Source organism: Protopterus annectens, chromosome 9.part0, assembly GCF_019279795.1.
Source record: "Protopterus annectens isolate FY-2018-M chromosome 9.part0, PAN1.0, whole genome shotgun sequence".
NCBI classification, from domain to species: Eukaryota; Metazoa; Chordata; order Ceratodontiformes; family Protopteridae; genus Protopterus; species Protopterus annectens.
In genome coordinates this window covers 1,247,014,624-1,247,032,192 of record NC_056743.1, presented here as the reverse complement: position 1 = coordinate 1,247,032,192, position 17,569 = coordinate 1,247,014,624, and the positions used below count along the sequence as shown (strand labels likewise).

The 17,569-nt window shown below is 40.3% G+C and overlaps 1 protein-coding gene across 1 annotated transcript in view; it reads right to left on the bottom strand.

Annotated features, from left to right (window-relative positions):
- LOC122810646 (lysine-specific demethylase 2A-like) overlaps window positions 1–17,569 on the bottom strand; it is a 1,654,939-nt gene that overhangs the window by 93,808 nt on the left and 1,543,562 nt on the right. Inside the window, exon 22 of the mRNA XM_044082219.1 lies at window positions 16,861–17,019. Within this exon, the coding sequence (XP_043938154.1) occupies window positions 16,861–17,019 (159 nt within the window). The remainder of the gene's footprint in view (window positions 1–16,860; window positions 17,020–17,569) is intronic.

Here is a 17,569-nt window from a genome sequence, read left to right as displayed (position 1 = left end):
TTCCTTTTTTCCCCAGCTGCTGCAGGTGCCGGGTGAGGTACATACCAAATGGGGCATTGTACTCAATCATGGGCCTGATAAGGGAGGAGTATAGGGGTACAATGACCTCCTTTGATCTGGATGTGAATCCCTTCATGATAAGGTGGGCAAGGTAGAAGGTCTTTCTAACCACTTTGGCAACGTGGGTGTCTAATGAGAGGTTACTGTCAACTTGGGTCCCCAGGTCTCTGATTACTTTTTCCATACTCAATGGGTTACTGCCTATGTGATAATTTGTGGGTGCTTTGTTTTTCCAAAAGGGGATGACTATACATTTTTTGGAATTTAGTTTAAGGCCATGACTTTGGCACCAGTTGTCCGTCTCAGTAAGGCCTTTCTGTAGGATGCATGTGTCAGCTGGTGTATCAACTATGGCGCCTAGTTTGCAGTCATCTGCGAACTTTGTCAGCCACAACCCTCCCGTGTTTGCTTTCACATCTGAGAAATAAATGCCGAACAATAGGGGTCCCAGGACAGAGCCCTGTGGGACACCACTTGTGACTGGTTTTGAGTCTGACATAGCTCCAGCGATTTTGACTTTATGGGTTCTGTCCTTTAGCCAGTTTGCAACCCATCTTGTGACATATGGGTTTACATTTAAGCTGTTGAGCTTGTCTATGATGCCTGAGTGGGGTATTGTGTCGAAGGCTTTAGCCAAGTCCAGGTAGGCTGTATGGACTGCTTTGCCCTCATCAATGGCTCTAGTGACTGTTTCAAAAAAGTCAACCAGGTTCAAAAGGCAGGATCTGCCCTTTACAAAGCCGAACTGGGTAGGATCAAGTGTCTGTAGGTCCCCGATGTCTCTGTTTATGAGTTCCATAATGATTTTTTCCATAGCTTTGCAGACCAGGCTGGTTAAGCTTATGGTGCGGTAGTTTCCAGGGTCTGTAGAGGAGCCTCCTTTGTGGAGTGGACCACTGTTGCTGTACGCCAGTGTTCAGGTACATATCCTGTAGTAAGGCTAAGGTTAAACAGCATTTCTATGTGCGGGTTTAGCTCCTCTTGGACATTACGTAGCACGCAACCCGGGATACCGTCAGGTCCCATAGATGCTGTGTTTTTAGCTTTGCTGAGAGCGGCTCTCACCTGGACATCTGAGATGACAGGGAGGTTACATTCAGCTGGGATAACTATTTCTTCTTTTGGGGGTGAGGGAGGGGAGAAGTTTGCACTGAACCTGTCTGCCAGTATGTTGGCAATATCTGTGGGTTCAGTGTATTTTTTGTCATTATGAACTAACTCTGAGCATATCTGAGGGTTACCGCCCAGGTTTCTAACATAGCTGAAGAAGGCCTTATGGTTATCTTTAGTGTCCTTAGCAATTTTTCTCTCAAAGTTGGCCTTGGATGTTTTTATGAGTGAACGTAGTTTTTTACTAGTGCTGGTCAGAGATGCCTTCCCTTTATGGTATTTTGCTCTGTCTTGCAGTAGTTTCCTTCTTTTGTTATACAGTTTGTTTATGGCTGGGGTCCACCAGACAGGACGCCTGCCCTTGGTGGAGAGGGTCTTGGTTTTATTTGGGATTGAATGATCCATGCATTCTTGGAGATGTCCGCAGAAAGCATTTGTGAAGGATTCAGCATTGTGGGATGCGGTTTCCTCTGGCCCAGGGGTCTTAAAGGATACCATCTCAGTCTTGAGAAGTGTAAAGTCGGCCTTTGAGAAGTTTCTCACTGTAGTCTTTTTTGCTGGGAGTGGAGGTGGGATATGAATATCCAGGGTGATTAGTTTGTGGTCAGATCTCACTAGTGAGGGGTATTACTTCCGGTGTGGAGCATTTTGTCCCCATGTTTGTGATGATCAGGTCTAGTATATTTTCTCCCCTTGTGGGAGAGGGGACTAGCTGTTCCATTGCATTCGAGTTAATGAATTCCAGGAACCTTTGGGCTAGGGTGTTAGGGCTAGAATAATGCACCCAGTCTATGTTAGGGTAGTTGAAGTCTCCCAATATGATGGTATTTGGTGAGACATTCATATCCTCCAATGTTTTCAGGAAGGCTGAATGGGGTTCCTGAGATTGGGAGGGTGGTCTGTAACATGCTACCAGTTGTATAGCAGTTTTGCCTACCGTTATTAGCACCTGGATGGTCTCCGATGTTTTATGTGTTGCCACTAACCTGGAGGTGTGGGTGTCCTTGATGAATATGGACACTCCCCCTCCCTTTGTGGTTCGGCCCGAGTTCTGGGGCCGAAATGCATGATACGAGGTATAGCCTGGTAGAGCTGGGGTGCTCTCAGGAGCCTTGAACCAGGTTTCAGTTACTGCACAGACATCGATGCTCTCCATACTGAGGAGTGCTTCGAGAGCCTGCATCTTGAGATTTAGACTTCTGGTTGAATTATCTGGTGCTCACTGTTGGTGTCACAAGGTTTACAGACCCACAAAAGGACCAAACCAGTTCTGGGTATCTGCGTCTGTACATCACCTTTATACACTATGCCCTGTGTGGGGAGCATACATGTGATGTACAGCACATACAAGCTCAAAGGGCTTTGGTATACCGGCCAAATGTTGAGCTATAGCAGGTGGGAGAGCCATACATTAAAATGTTCAGAAATAGGGTTATCCAGTCTACAGTTCCTATCATCACCTATATGCCAGGTCAAACAAAACTTAAAATAAAAATACGGATTCTTGAGCACATAGGTGATGTGAGGAACTGTAGGTTGGATAACCCTATTTCTGAACATTTTAATACAATTCATGGGGGAGTCATTCTTTTTCTGTGTATTAACTAAACCTGATGGTAAGAGTAGTGGAAATTTTTGTCAAAAGTTACTTAACTTAGAAAGCAGATTTATATTGAATTTTGGCACACTTGCCCCTAGGGGGTTGAATTTGGAAATGAATCTCACTTTGTAAATGTATGACTATGGAAGGTACCATGGTTCTTTAAAACCTTTTTGAATATTCTTAATTGATTAATTATTTAATTGATGTTCTTATAAAACATACTGCTTATTGTCATGTATTTATTCCTATGAAGGCTTGTATAGCCGAGGTACCAGAAGACATTACAATCTTTGCAGTTTCTTGGCTCCTGAGTGTGGTTGTTTTTTTTAATTACTTATGGGTTTTGGATATTGCTTTCTTATAACCAGGTTTGGAGCATACACTAATGTAGTCTGTGCCTATCAGCTTCTCTGGTATAGCTGAAAATCTCAGGTTTTCCCTACGTACTCTGTCCTCTAACTCTATTATGTTTTTGAAGCATCTCTTCCTGAGCAGTCTCATATTCAGCCAGCCTTTTCTTTATTTCAGCCTCTGATTTTTGCAGCTTTATCATTTCACCTGAATATCTGTTTAAAGCTTCTTCCATTTTTCCAACCTTTTACTGTTTATGTTGATATACTTCACTGGTGTTTTGTTTATTTTAACCAGGTTTGTATACAGTTGTCTTGTATCTTCCTGTAGGTTACTGGATGTCTGAAGGTTGCATTGCTTTTTGCTGAACAGCTGCAGAACTTTTCCCAGTCAGTCTTTCTTCCTCACTTTTTGTAGTTGAGTTTTCCAGGTCTTCTGTATTTCTTTACTCCTGGCATTCAGGCAGTGCACTTACTAGCCAGTTACTGAAATTTACCCATAAACACAAGTCTACTGGCCTTCTCTGCGGAGGTTCTGTTTTTACACTGGGAGAGCTAGAATTAAGCTGTTGCTCAATGTGCAGTCATCTTGGAAGTCAGGAAAAACTTATCATTGATCTAATCTTTAAGGACATAGAGAACCTCCAAACTCTGGATCATTCTCAGTTTGGATATGTCAAAGGCACATCATTCTCATTTAACCTAGTGGACTTTTTTGAATAGGTCACCAAAGCAATGGATGAATACTTCGAGCTGGCCAAGACTTCTGACAGAATCCTCCACTCAGGCATAGGATAAATGCTAAAACTGGGGATGAACCACATCATCACTCACTGGACTGCCAACTGACACACAGACAGCTTCCCCTATTATGATCTCCTTTGTCCTATCTCCACAAACAGACCATTCACCAGTTTAATCACTCTGAGTTCAGTGCTGGGACCTCTCCTGTTTGGCATCGACTTCTCTAAAGTAAAAGTCGATACTGAAGGGTTCTGTTGGACTAAGTTTGCCAATAACTGCAAGCTGGAAGCAATCACTGAATCCCCAAATATCTTCGCTACCCTGCAGGAAAGGTTTGTCCCAAACAAATAACTGGTGCCAGAATCGCTGACAAACTAAATGTCAAAAAATGCATTATTATATCCTTTGGGATGCTGCCTCCACCAGGAAACCCACACTGGAAAAGAGCTGACCCAGATGTTTGGGATTTGGGAACCTATGCAGACAGTGACCCAACGCTCAGCCAACATGTGTTCACTCTTGTAAGAAAGTCCTTCTATACCATACAGCTTATAAACAAAGGGATTGTGTCTAGATTTACAGATATCATCTCCTTTTGCTCAGTCATCATTAGGCCATTCACTGAGTATATAATGCCCCCCCCCCCCCCGGCATGCATCTGTCCAGAAACATGCAATAACTGGAGTGCCAACATAGATACCTTACTAAAAGGGTACAAGGCCTAAACAACATGTCCTATATGGGCCAACTCAAAGCCTTGTTATTACATTCCGTTATCCTACACACTACTAAGAGGTGACCTGTATTTGACATACAAGGCATCCTTCGACCCAGTTCTGATGGAACTACTGCTGTTCGGCAAATCAAATGGCATCAGAAACACTAGGATTAGGGATCTAATAGTCTTCAGCAACATCAAAAGAATGGTTTGGAAAGATAGGTAAATCTTTCAAAGGATACTACTGCTCTGGAACACACTCCCCATCCAAGTAAAACAAAGCTCATCCCTGTCTATTTTCAAGTGTAATTTGGATCTATACATGGGTAATAGAATATTTTCCCCAAGACTGCCCCCTGTACTGCTAATGGACAGATGCAGCTCTTGAACATTTTACCCCATGCACAGGTCCCCTCAGATTATCAAGGTATGATCCCAGTTATTCTCACTAGGGATAACATGCAATTATTGACCAAGGGATGGCCAAGGCCAATCTTAACACCATGCAGGATAGGTTAAATTCAAGCACCGAAAGGGAAATTGCCTAGGCTTAATGGCCTGTAAGGGCAGTTAGTCTATTACTTACCTACGAAACTGTGAACAAATTCTGATCACAAGCATATATTTAGCATATTATATGATAACGTAAGTAAGACAATATGCATTTCTTGGAAAATGTGCATGTTTCTGTCATTTAAAACACTGAAGTATAGACAGAATGACATCACACGTATGAAATGCTGTGGACGTCTTGCTGTGTTTACTAATAACCATTTAAGTGCTGTATACAGCAAGTGTATTTTCCAGAAAATTTTATTAGAAAAACTAAATGCAATCTGTATATATGGTTACTTTAATGTGAGAGCTTTCAAGAGAAAATGATAAACACAATTTGCTACATATTCAATTTAAAAATAAAAGTACAACTATCATTATTTTTCAGAGTAGAAGAGAGCTACCAAAACAAATACATACTGTTGGGACATCAGGCCTTAAAAAAATTGTTTCTGTACAAAAGTGATATTTTCATTATTTTTAAATAGTGTGATGCAAAAATTGTAAATGTAATGTGCTTTTAGAGTGAGATTGTGCTGAACGACTATTTTCCTGGCTACTATAGCTAATCAGCACAGAGGTTAAGATCTGGTTCCCCCTGTTTATGGATCACATCACTGTGGTGTTGTCAGTAATGACTTGTAATGATCCAGGTGACCATAAATTGTCAGAGTTGACAGCATTTATGACTGCCAAAATCTCACAGGGAAGGGAACATGGGGGACCTGTACTCAGTCAAAACTGTTCTCTCCACCACACTTTTTTTGTAAAAAATCCCAAAACTGGAATCTACAAAGTCAGAGATATTGATGTTGGGACCATACAGATTTTTAGTATCACTGAATCTTTCTCATGTGGAGTCTGGCTAAACGAAGCACGCGACTCATTGATGCCATGAATCTTAACATCCTGTGAAATTCCCCTGAAGTCTTGGACCATGTGAAAAAACTCATGAAAAAATGAGATATAGTAACACCCCTCCCTGTGGAAGAAAAACTCTGAGCTGAGGTATTTATGACACCTCCCAGGAAAACAATCCTATGAGGTGTCAAGAATTCTGAATGTTGTCCTGAAACTCCAGTCTCTGAAGGAGCTCTCTTGCCAAATGAGAGATTCTTGACACTTCGAAAAAGACTGCAAAGATAAATAAGGAAAACGTGAATACCATGCAGTTAGAAATAGGCTGTCACTGGAGCTAGACACTAACACCTTTGGGAGCAGTGGATAACCCAAATGGCAATTGTAAGCCAGACACAAAACACCCCAAGAAGCCTTTGAAATCTAAGGCTATAGGAATGTGACAAGCACCCTTTAAATTTAGAGTTACTAAAAATGAAAGAGGGATTCAGTTGTAACAAGTCATGAAAGGATAGCATGTTGAACTTTGGGACTGTCAACAACTGATTTACAAAGGAACCCTCGAAGACTGGTCTTCATGAGGCTTCTTTATTTAGTAACAAACATTCTTGAATAAATCCTTTACTTATCAGAGAAAGATGGACATCTTCTATTGCTCCTAGAATCAGCAGATGTTGAATGACAGGAGGAAAAACAGTTTGATTTAGAGGATGACAAAGAATGCCCTGAAAAGGAGGAAGGAATTCCTACTGTCATCTGTATCTCTGATGAATCATGCTCAGAATCCATTCGTCTGAGATTATCTGCTGCCAGAGACATAAATGGACAGCCAGATTTTTGTGGAGATCTTTAAGATTTTACAGGGTAGGGTGGTTACCATTTTCAGATGGTCATTCAGACTTGGACTGTCCTTGCTTCTGACAGACTCATTCTCTCTTATTTTTAGAGCCTCCTTGTGATTGTTTTTTGAATGTCTGCTTGCCAAACGTTTGCTGCATCTGCTTTTTCTGCTATTTATAAAAAGGTGATGACATAGGTGTAAAACCTTTAACACACTAAGAAAAGAAAGGATAAAAGTCTGAGTTCACAATGAATCAATTTCTTCCTCACCACATTTTTTCAGGAACTCAGCATTTCCATAACAGCAGACTGACCCTGACAAGCAAAGCACACCAAGGGAATGGCATCCCAGTCCAGCTAGGCAGAGAGATATTCTCCGCTCCTTCCTCTACGACTGACTATAGTCACTTTCCCATGCCTGCCAAGGATATTACAACAACCACAGAGGACATGTCTAACCCATGGTCCATGGTGGCTGAATGGACTACACCCAAGGAAACCATGGCAAAAGGTACATAGTCTGAGGAACCATAAATGGTTGCAGACAAGTCACCCATCTGAAGTTGAGGAAAATTTGAGGCCTGATTAAAGGGAAAAGGCTGTCTGGAATTTTCTTTGTTATTTTGTGGCCACAGGAAAGAAGACTAGAGGAACTAGTAAGCTGTTCCATGTTAAAGCTGAAAATGACGCCTGAAAACCACATAACACTGACAGAAAGACATAAATAATAAAAACGAGTGTTTTCTACTACAATATACAGTGAAAAGCACAACATATACTCCTAAACATAAACAAACTTTTCCACCAGAAGAACAAAAATAAGGTACACTTTTAACAATTTTTTTTCCAATAAAGTAAAAAATAGCACATCACAGTTTAAAGTAACTGAAGTCATGTGATAGTCCAATAAACCAGTTTCCTAGCTTAAGTTAACTTGTTTAACAGAAAATTAATTTACAGAAAAGTTTAAGTTTCTGCAATAAACTTAAGACATGTAAGTTCACCCCCCACCCCCAAGGAGATGTTAGGTAACTGTTGATCCTAAAAAGCCCACAGAGGAGTGCTCTTTGGTGTCTGGAAAGCTCTGAAGAGCTTGGTTCACAAACTGTTATTTTTCTATAGCTTTGATTGATCTGTCAACAGTCTGAGTGCATGGAAAAGTGACCTGAACCTCTGGAAGCTATCCTGCTGTTATATCCTCTGCAGGACATAACCCACTTAGCTACTGCAGCAGTGATCAAATGATGAACATCTAGTACACTATGGTAAGTATATAACTTTTGTATCCTATATTGTCCTCAGTTTCTCTCAACTGTTTGGGATAGATTTCCCAGCTACTGCAGATCCTAGATAGTATCATGGCAACATACCCTTGAGTATGATGTAGCCTAAAGCCTCTCTGGACTTGGATATGATATACAACTTGCTTATAATGTTTGATGCAAGTGTACACTGTAGATCAGATTGTTGTGGCACAGACATCAAACAGTGGAATAAATGAAAAAGGCAGCAGAAGCTGACACGGATCTAGCAGAATGAACTTTTGGTTTAGAAGACAGGGGATTCGCCCTTTATTTATACTTCAAAACTTATGCAATTGCCAACATAGTACGACTTTGAAAACTACAGATATCAATTTGACTTAAAAAAGATACAAGTAACCATTATATGTAGTATATAAAATCTCAACTGATAATGGACACAGAGTATACAAAATATATTTCCTTGGTTAGTACGGTTTGGGGGGAAAAAAAAAAAAAAAAAAGAGGTAAATGGATAGACTGGTTCAAATCCAACTCTGAAGCTACTTTAGGTATAAAGAAAGGGTTCAGTCTGAGAGTAACCCAGTCTTTGTGGAAAATCAAGAAAGGTTGCTTGCAAGACAAAGCTTGTAGCTCAGACATTTTCTTGGTTGACATTACTGCATCCAGGAACAATGTTCTCCACGATAAAAATTTCAAGGAAGCAGGTTCAGATGGAGGTTGCATAAAGACTTGTAAGATAAAGGTCCCATGGTAGAGATGGATCCTTAATTTAAGGTCACAATAAGAAGGTTCCTTTGAGAAAGACTTTTGAGATTTTCAGGGACACTATAGAAGAAGAGTGTGAACCAGGGTGATAACTGGAAATAGCTGCAAGATAAACTTTGATGGTAAAATAATGCTCCCCAGAACTGAAAAAGTCTGCCAGAAACAACAGAACAGAGGGAACAGGAAAGGAAAAGGAGTCTGACCCACTATCAATAACAGCCCAAACAGAAAACTTTTTCAACTTATTCCTGTAGATTTTTAAGTATAGAAGGCTCCTGGGAAGTAGATAAATAAACAGTTCTAGAAGGCAAGGAGGAACTATTGGCAATCACTGAAATTGGAGATAAGATACTGTTAATCTGAGTTACATGGTGTCTGGATGAAGCTTGCTGGACTGGTGTGACATGAGATCTGGTTAGGGATCTAGGGCCCATGGTGGTTGCAGAAGATGGGGCCACAGATACGGGAATCATATTTGCCTGGTACAGAAGGAAGCAAGGAATATAGCTGCATAAGAACTAAGGAATACTGCAGTAGTGGTCTTGGAAAGGCAGAGACAGTGTAAGAACTTACCGTAACAGTAGATGCCCTACTGATCACTGTTGCAGTATTCCTTACAATGGCTCAAATTACCTCAGAACTTATCTGCCACAGGACAAACAATGGAACAGACGTAGAAGTAACAGTTTACATGCATACATACCTAACATGGAAATCCAAATTGGCCACAGGGTCACAACACCAAGAGTGGGGAAGAAGAGTGGGATGTAATAATGTTGCAACAATTATCAGTAGGAAATCTACTGTTAGGGTAAGTTCTTACAAAACTGTACTCTGCCTTTCCAAGACCACTACTGAGTACTCCTTACAAGTGGGACAATACTAAGCTACTGAAGAGAGAGAGGAAGGAGGAAGAGAATTACAAACCAACAAACCCTGGAGGATGTACCTGGCAAAACCTGCTCTGGCACTAGAAAACACATCCAACTTACAGTGCTTAGTAAAAGTATGAACAGAGGACCAGGTAGCTGCTTCAAGAATGTTGCGGAATATAGACCCTTGAAAAAATGCTCCAGAGGAAGATGCAGCCCTTGGAGATTACTTCCTTTGTCAATACTCATTCTTTTTCCCATGATGAGAACAACAAAACGTAATAACAAGGCTGGAGACTCAATATTCTGTAACACATTGGGCAAAACCTGGAACCAACTTCCTAATGAACTCTCTTCTCTATCTTCCACATTGCTCTTCAAAAAATATCTCAAGGAATACCTCATAACACACTGGTTATGTCCTTGCTCTAACCCTAACAATTCATTCGCTATCTCTCACTCCCTTCACTCATCCCCTCTAGTCTGTCCTACGATGTCTATTTGGTTTAACTAAAAATGCCTACCTAAGTATTAAAGGAGACTTCCTCTCAGCTCTATTAAATGAGTGACTTACTCTAGAAGTACTCACCTTCTACTTAGCTGTATGTAAGCATAAGTATGCCTGTACCCAGGCTTCTGATGTAAAATAACTAATCTTCCTTATTTTTTACTTTTCATATTATATGTTATCTTAAGTTTTTTTTCTCTTCCCGACTCTGTACACTTTTTTTTATGTCTGATCTAAATTAATTTGAATGTCACTTCCTGCTATTGCATATATTGTATGTTATGATACTATTGCATTTATTGTATGATTGCATATATCGGAGCTTTTCTTCCCGGGCCTCTACTGAAAATGGACATATATCCAGTTAAACTAGCCCGGTCAACAAATGTAAAATAAATAAACAAAAGAAACTGCCTAGGAAATCCATGAAGACATGATTTGCTTCTTAGAAACTAGCAGACAGTTTCTTTTCTTGAAAATATATAAAAGGTTGGTCAGATTTTCTAAAGTTCTTTATCTTGTCTAATTACAATCTGAGTTGCCAATGCACATCCAAAGAATGAAGAATCCCCAGTCTCATGTTTTGGGGAGAGGGAAACAAAGAAGGAAGACTGATGGACTGATTCAAGGATAGCTATAGATTATCAACCACTAAGGGAATAAATGAAAGATTAGTCTTAAGAGTAGCCCTATATTGACGGAAGATCAAAAAGGAGAAACAGCCAAAAGTGCTTACAGTTAAGAAACTCTCTGTGTACATGTCGAAACAACTAATAGCACAGTGTTCCAAGTGTAAACCTTTAGGGAAGAAATTAAGGCAGGTTCAAAAGGTACCAAGGTAGTTTTTTTCCATAACATAATTCAAGTCTCAAGGAGGATGAGTAGGTTCTCTTTGTGGACTATTGTGAAGGATGCCTTTCAAAAATTGTTTGACCTCAAATCAGGAAGAAAGGCATAGCTTTATAGGCAGACAAGCAGAAATGGCTGACAAATGAGCTTTAGCAGAAGAGTAAGCCAATCCAAGCTGAATAACTCTCACAAATAAGAAAGAACATTAGGAATTCCCACTGTAAAAGGGTCCCCTGGTGGTTCTTTTTGTACCACAAAGAAAATCTCTCATTTGGCTACATAAGACTTTGTGGTAGTAGGTTTTCTAGCCTCCTGTAAAACCTGGAGCATGTCCTCAGAAAAATGGTGCTTAAAAGGAATTAAAACTTTAACACCTAAAGAATTAACTGTATGCTTTGAATAGGAGAATTAATAAGACAGCCCTTGTTCTGTGAGAGCAAGTTCATCCTGCAGGGTAAATTGTGATGATTGCCCCTGAACACGAAAAAGGGGAAATCAGTGCTGTTTGGCCCAAAAGGAAGTAACTAGCAGGAGTTTTTGCTTGCCCTTCATAATCTTTTGAAGTACGTTTGGCGGAAGGAGAGAGGAATCTCCCTTTCCACAAAAGGACATGGCATCCATCTTCTCTGTAGGTGGACTTGGGTGCCTGCAGCTTATCAGCTGTCCTGTTCTGGAGGGGGGGGGGGGGCAACATAAAGGCTCATTTGTGGAGCACCCACTGATGACCAATTCCCAGAAAGACCTCCCTGTTTAACATCCAGTTGTGAGGATCCACCATGAATCTGCCCAAGATGTGTGCTACTGTGCTTCTTTCTGAAGGAATGTAAACTGCCTGAAAAACTGGACTACAATCTCACAAGCTATTAAAGCTATGTTGCAAGGGAGATCAGACTTGGTTCCCCCTTGCTTATGTACCATATGACTGTGGTGCTGTCTATGAACATCCTCAGGGGAGCCGAGGGACTATAGATAATTCAGACAGTAGGGCCAGAATCAGGGCCTTTACTTCCCTGATGTTTATATAATATTTTCTGTCCCTGGAATATCAAACTTCCCAGACCTCAATATTGCCGGAATAAGCTCCCAACACCAGGTCTGAAGCATCAATGTACAGTTCTTGAACTGGAGGAGAAACCAGAAAAAAGTCCTGGATTGGGGGAAATCTGGCTGAGCCATCTCCTTGTTGATGCAAGGCAAGAGAAGAATCCGAAAGTCTAATGGGTGGCAATGTTGAAGCCATAAAGACTTGAGGTATCACTGCAATTTCTTCATGTGGAATCTGGCAAGTAGAATAATGGCTGATGTGAACCTCAGGGCTCTAAAAATCTGTCTTGCTATGGTCACCTGCAAGGAGTGAAGACTCTGAAAGAACTCGGTCAGAAACAGAACCTTGTACATAGGAAGGAAAACTGTCAGTGTTGACCCTGCATCCTAAGAAATGCTGGTCTTGAGGTGGGATCAAGACAGATTTCATTAGGTTTAGAGTGAATCCTGGACTGCAAAGATGATTTACAGTGAAATCCAGGTCCCTCTGAAGAAAAGCTGGAGAAGCAACATGAAGAAATAGCTTGTTCAGATAAAGGAATATTTGGACCTGAAGTCTGCAAAAAGGCTATGACAGGAGCTGGGCATTTTGTAACCATCTCCAGTGCCATAAGAGAGATCAAAGGGAAAGCAGGGAACTGAAACGGAGATGAAGACACAGGGAATTTCAAGAACTTCCTGAAAAAGAGGATGAATGGGAATGTAGAGGTAAGCATCCTTCAAATCCATGGTCACTAGAAAGTCCTGGGGCATGAATGATGGATTAGTGTGCAACACAACCCTGTCCTTGTGAAAAATCAAATAGGATAGGCCCACCATAAGAGCTTATAGCTTACCTTGTAGATGTTAGAGCAATGAGTAAAACAGTCTTCCAATTAATGAAATGGAATTCCGTTTGAAAGATATTTTCAAAAGGAGGTAAAGTCAATTTTTCAAGAACAAAGATGATATCCCAGGGAGGAGGAATTTGCTTTTAAGGGGATCTCATGTACAACATTTTACCACAAAAAGAGACAAGAGAGAGAGATTCATGGAGCAGAAAAGCTGAGATGGCCGCAAGATGCACTTTGACAGAAGCATATGACAAACTATCTCTAAGTAGCTCAAATAAACACTTAAAAACCAAAGGGGTCAAAAACCTTTTAAGGACCTCTGTTATTAGCTTGGCACCACCTGGTAACTTCTTCCACTTGAAAAAGTAAGGTTTTCTAGTTGCTGTTTTTTTGCCTCCTTAAATACTTGCTATACACCCCCATGAGACAAGTACCTAAAAGGTATTAAAATAGAATCATCCAGTTGCAATTGCTCTAAGTTGGGAATAGCATTCACATCTGATGCTGTGTGAACAGATCAAGTCTATGTGGAAGCTTGTGGTAATTGCCCTTGGCAAATTTCATTAAAAGGGAGAATTAACTTTGCCTGGGCCAAAATGGGATTACCACAGTGATCCTCAATAATTCTTTATATATCTTTAAAAGTACCTTGGGAGCTACTAAAAAAGGTGGAAAAGCATACAGGAACATTCCTGACTGTGGGAATATCATTGTGTCTGTCTTCCAAACATGGCTGCAAGATTGTTTTTAAAAGAATTTTTTCAGTTGTCTGTTTTAAAAGGAGGTGAACAAATATGAAGGTTACGTATTTACCATAGCAACAGATCCTTTCATTCCAGTCTGTCCAATATGTTATAGGGGTCTTAGACTCATTGCTCAGATCTGATCCATTACATTCAGAGCTCCAGCCTTCAGCCCTTAAAAATTTTCCCTTTGCATAATTATCTTGCTCCCCCATGACATGACTAACTCAGCTCAAGTTTCATGCCCTAACCTAAAGCACAACTACACTGCATATGAGCCAGGAAGAAAGATCCTTCAGGTCCTATAGACCATCAGAGGGGATGAGGGTGGGTTGTCGTATCAGATGGACTGGGATGAAATAATCTATTGTTATTGAAAGTACATAATTTGAATATCCTATTCATCCAGTCTGTCCAATCAGACAGATGGGTTAGAATCCCCAGCTGTGAAACCTCTGGTGGCCTCATGGCAGGAGACCTTTGTGGATGGTGGCTCCAAAGGAAGCTCTGTCACTCTCAATACAGTGTTTAATGAAAGTGTGAGAGGAAGACCAGCTAGCCGCTTGACAAATGTCATCCAAGAAAAGGGATTTGAAGAATGCTGTTGAAGTCATTACTGCTCTAGTAGAATTAGCCTGGGCTGGGAAGGTAAAGCTCTATTACGGAGAATGCAGATGAAGGAAAAAGACAACTATCACGAGAAGGGAATCTTAGATACAGTCTTACCTAACTTGTTCTGGGCAAAAGTAGTTGGAGAAAACACAGGAAGATGGATGGGTTGTAAAAGATTGGTCTCAGAAGCCACTATTGGAACAAAGGATGGATTGGTCCTCAAGGTAATTCTGTCCTTGCAAAATACAATGTAGGGAGAAACTGAGGCGAAGATATGAAGTTATGAAATCTTCCTAGCTTAAGTGATAGCTACTTGGAAGACAGTTTTTCAGGACAGGAGCTTTAACTCCACAGATGCTTCTGGTTTGAATGGAACTTTGGACAAGGCTTACAAAATGAATCTATAATCCAACAGAAGAGTGGGACTCTTCACAGGCAGTTGCAACTGGAAGGTGTCTTGAAAGAAAGGCTTTAACATAGTCTGTGAGAAGCCAATGTAAAAGGATGAAACAGCTGCTAGCTGCACCTTGACAATAAGAGAAACCTGGAATCACAGATAAGCAAAGAGAACAAACGTTAAGAACATTCTCAATAGGAGGTGGAAAAGGTTCTATGTTTTGCGATTCAGCCCATAAGGCAAATCTTTTCCACTTACTGCAATACATTCAATATGTAAAGGACTTCCGAGAAGCTGTGAAGATGGTGGAGGGGGGTAGCTTTACTGCCCGATCTGGTGCTCCTACTGTAAGGAGCAAGCTTGGTTGGGCAATAGAGCTATCCCCAACTTAAAGTTGAGGGGAACACCAGACTGGAAAATAGCACCTGACGCTAGAATAGCTAGCTACCCTTCTGTACTCAGAGGACTTTCTGCTACTAGATTTCTATGAGGAACAATCAGGACTGATGATACTCTTAGTATGAAATGGTCCTAGCACAATGGAAGAACACAGCTCCATAATTATTTGAGTCAAAGGCTTCAGCATTGACAGCGTCACTGCTTTTGAAGGATGGGAAGGGCATGCAGTGTTATGTTCTATTCTTTTCCTTTCTTCCTTTCATCAGACTCTTTTGAGTCCCCTTTTTCTTGAGTCGATGGGATCAAACCTTACAAAATACTTACTCATTCTTTCTTGCAAAGACCCAAAGGCCTTGAATATCTTTTTTTGTGGGGAGGCTGTGAGATGTTTCAGTCCCAGGCATATCACACAACTTGTGGGTATGCTGGGGGAGGGGGGATTTTGTGGGCACACTTTATTTCATTAAAATGGATAAGGCTTCAAGACATAAAAAAACAATAAAGCACACCAACCAGAAGCAACAAGTACCACAGCCACAAAGTCTTACAAGGCAACTACCAAAAAAAAAGAAGAAAAAAGTTGAACTACTTCAAAAAACATTTAGAAATGACTTGGCATGAATAAACAGACTATCCAGAAAAGGGAGGACAAGACAAAAAGGCAGACTATGCCAATGCATCTAGTTGGGAGAGAGGGAAGGAAAGTTATAGGTACATAAATATATATATATTTTTTAAAGCAATGTAAAAGTGAAAGGTGAAAAAAAGGGAAAACAGGCAGGTTTGAAAAAAATGTAAAAGAATGAAAAATCTATAATTTAGCTGAGCTCAAGAGACTCGCATCTAGTCACATAGGAGGCAAATGGGATCTAATAGCTACAGTGGAAGACAGATGCATAATGGGAGAAGGGAGGAGAGCTCGTGCTCTGAAAAACCTAAAGTTGCCAACTGGATCCATAAGGTGGATGGATGGAATTACCCAAGATGCAGGGAAACAATCTTCCCTCTTAACTTCTAGTACCGGGGATGAACCTCTTAACAACTGTGGCAACTTGACCAACAATAATAATTAAAATAAATACAATTAATGTGTCCTTAATCATTGTGCACTGCAGAAGTATTTGCTTAATCATCCTGGGATTCATACCATGGCATGTATCTGTGCAGATGCCCCGATATCTCCAACTTCTAGATAGTATAGAAAACTGCCAATTCTGACAGATGAAAATACACCCAAAATCTAGGGACCAAGGCAAGCAGTAAACTCAATAACAGACATAGCCATTCAAGAAACTGACTCCTAAAGCAGGTTTCCAAGTCATTCAATTAAAAATTAAAAGTGAACCTACACTTCAAATTGTAACAAACGTAACAGCTAACAAAACAAATATAAACCTGTTGTTGTAACAGCAGTTCTTAAACACTGAACTTTTCCATATCAGTTGTATCTTAGTCTTATAAAATGTTAATATTAAAAATGAAAATTTGTATATGGAAATTTAAGATTGCTTCCCTAGTACTAAACTTACAACAGCAACATAAAGGATTCCATACATCCAAGTCTCGGTAAAGTTCTCTGAAAACGTTAAAAGAATAATGTCAAAGCATTTTGGAAAAGGACCACATTGTGTTAGACCTTCCTTAAAAAAATTAAAAGACATTAGCAAAAAAGGAAACATTTAGAAATTATAACAGTTCACACTTCTAAAAAAACTTCAACTTCTACCAGTCTCACCTGGTCTTTCTGATGAAGGCGTGAGTAAATCACGTATCTGAGGATCCTTAATACCTCCTGCCCATCGCAGATCAAGTGTCCTGAGTAGGGGGCAACTGGAGGTGCTAAGGGCAGAAATAGCAGACCACGAACAGCCAGCCAGCAGTACATCTTTAATACCTAAAATAAAGGAAAAGGAAATAAGTAGAATGTGTCCAGAAGATCCCATTCCCCAAAACAACTGAATTCCAGCATATTTTTATAAAGATAATTGCAGTGTACACAAACCTTAATTTTACACAGCTACTTGTTTCATAAACTACATAAAGTAGCATTGGCCATATGAGACTGTTTAAAAGGGAACATTGATCAAACATATACAGACAACAGTGAAAAGCACGTAGCACAAAGTAACTACACTGTACAAAAAACCCACCCACAAATAATGAAAATGTGCAGTACAGCATCCACGACACAACCATGTTGAGATGTTTATATCAACACCAAACAGTAAGTAGCACCCAACATAATTCCATATCCTGAAGAAAGATGATCAGCAACAATCTTGTTGCACAAATATTCTATAGTTACCAGACACAGCTTTTGTACTAATTTTTCTAAGCTATATGCTTGGGTCTACCTCATTTTATCAGGAATATGACCTCACCTGTGACAAAGGAAAAATGCACTATACAAGTAAAAGATGGACACTCCCTTCCTTGGGTCTTTC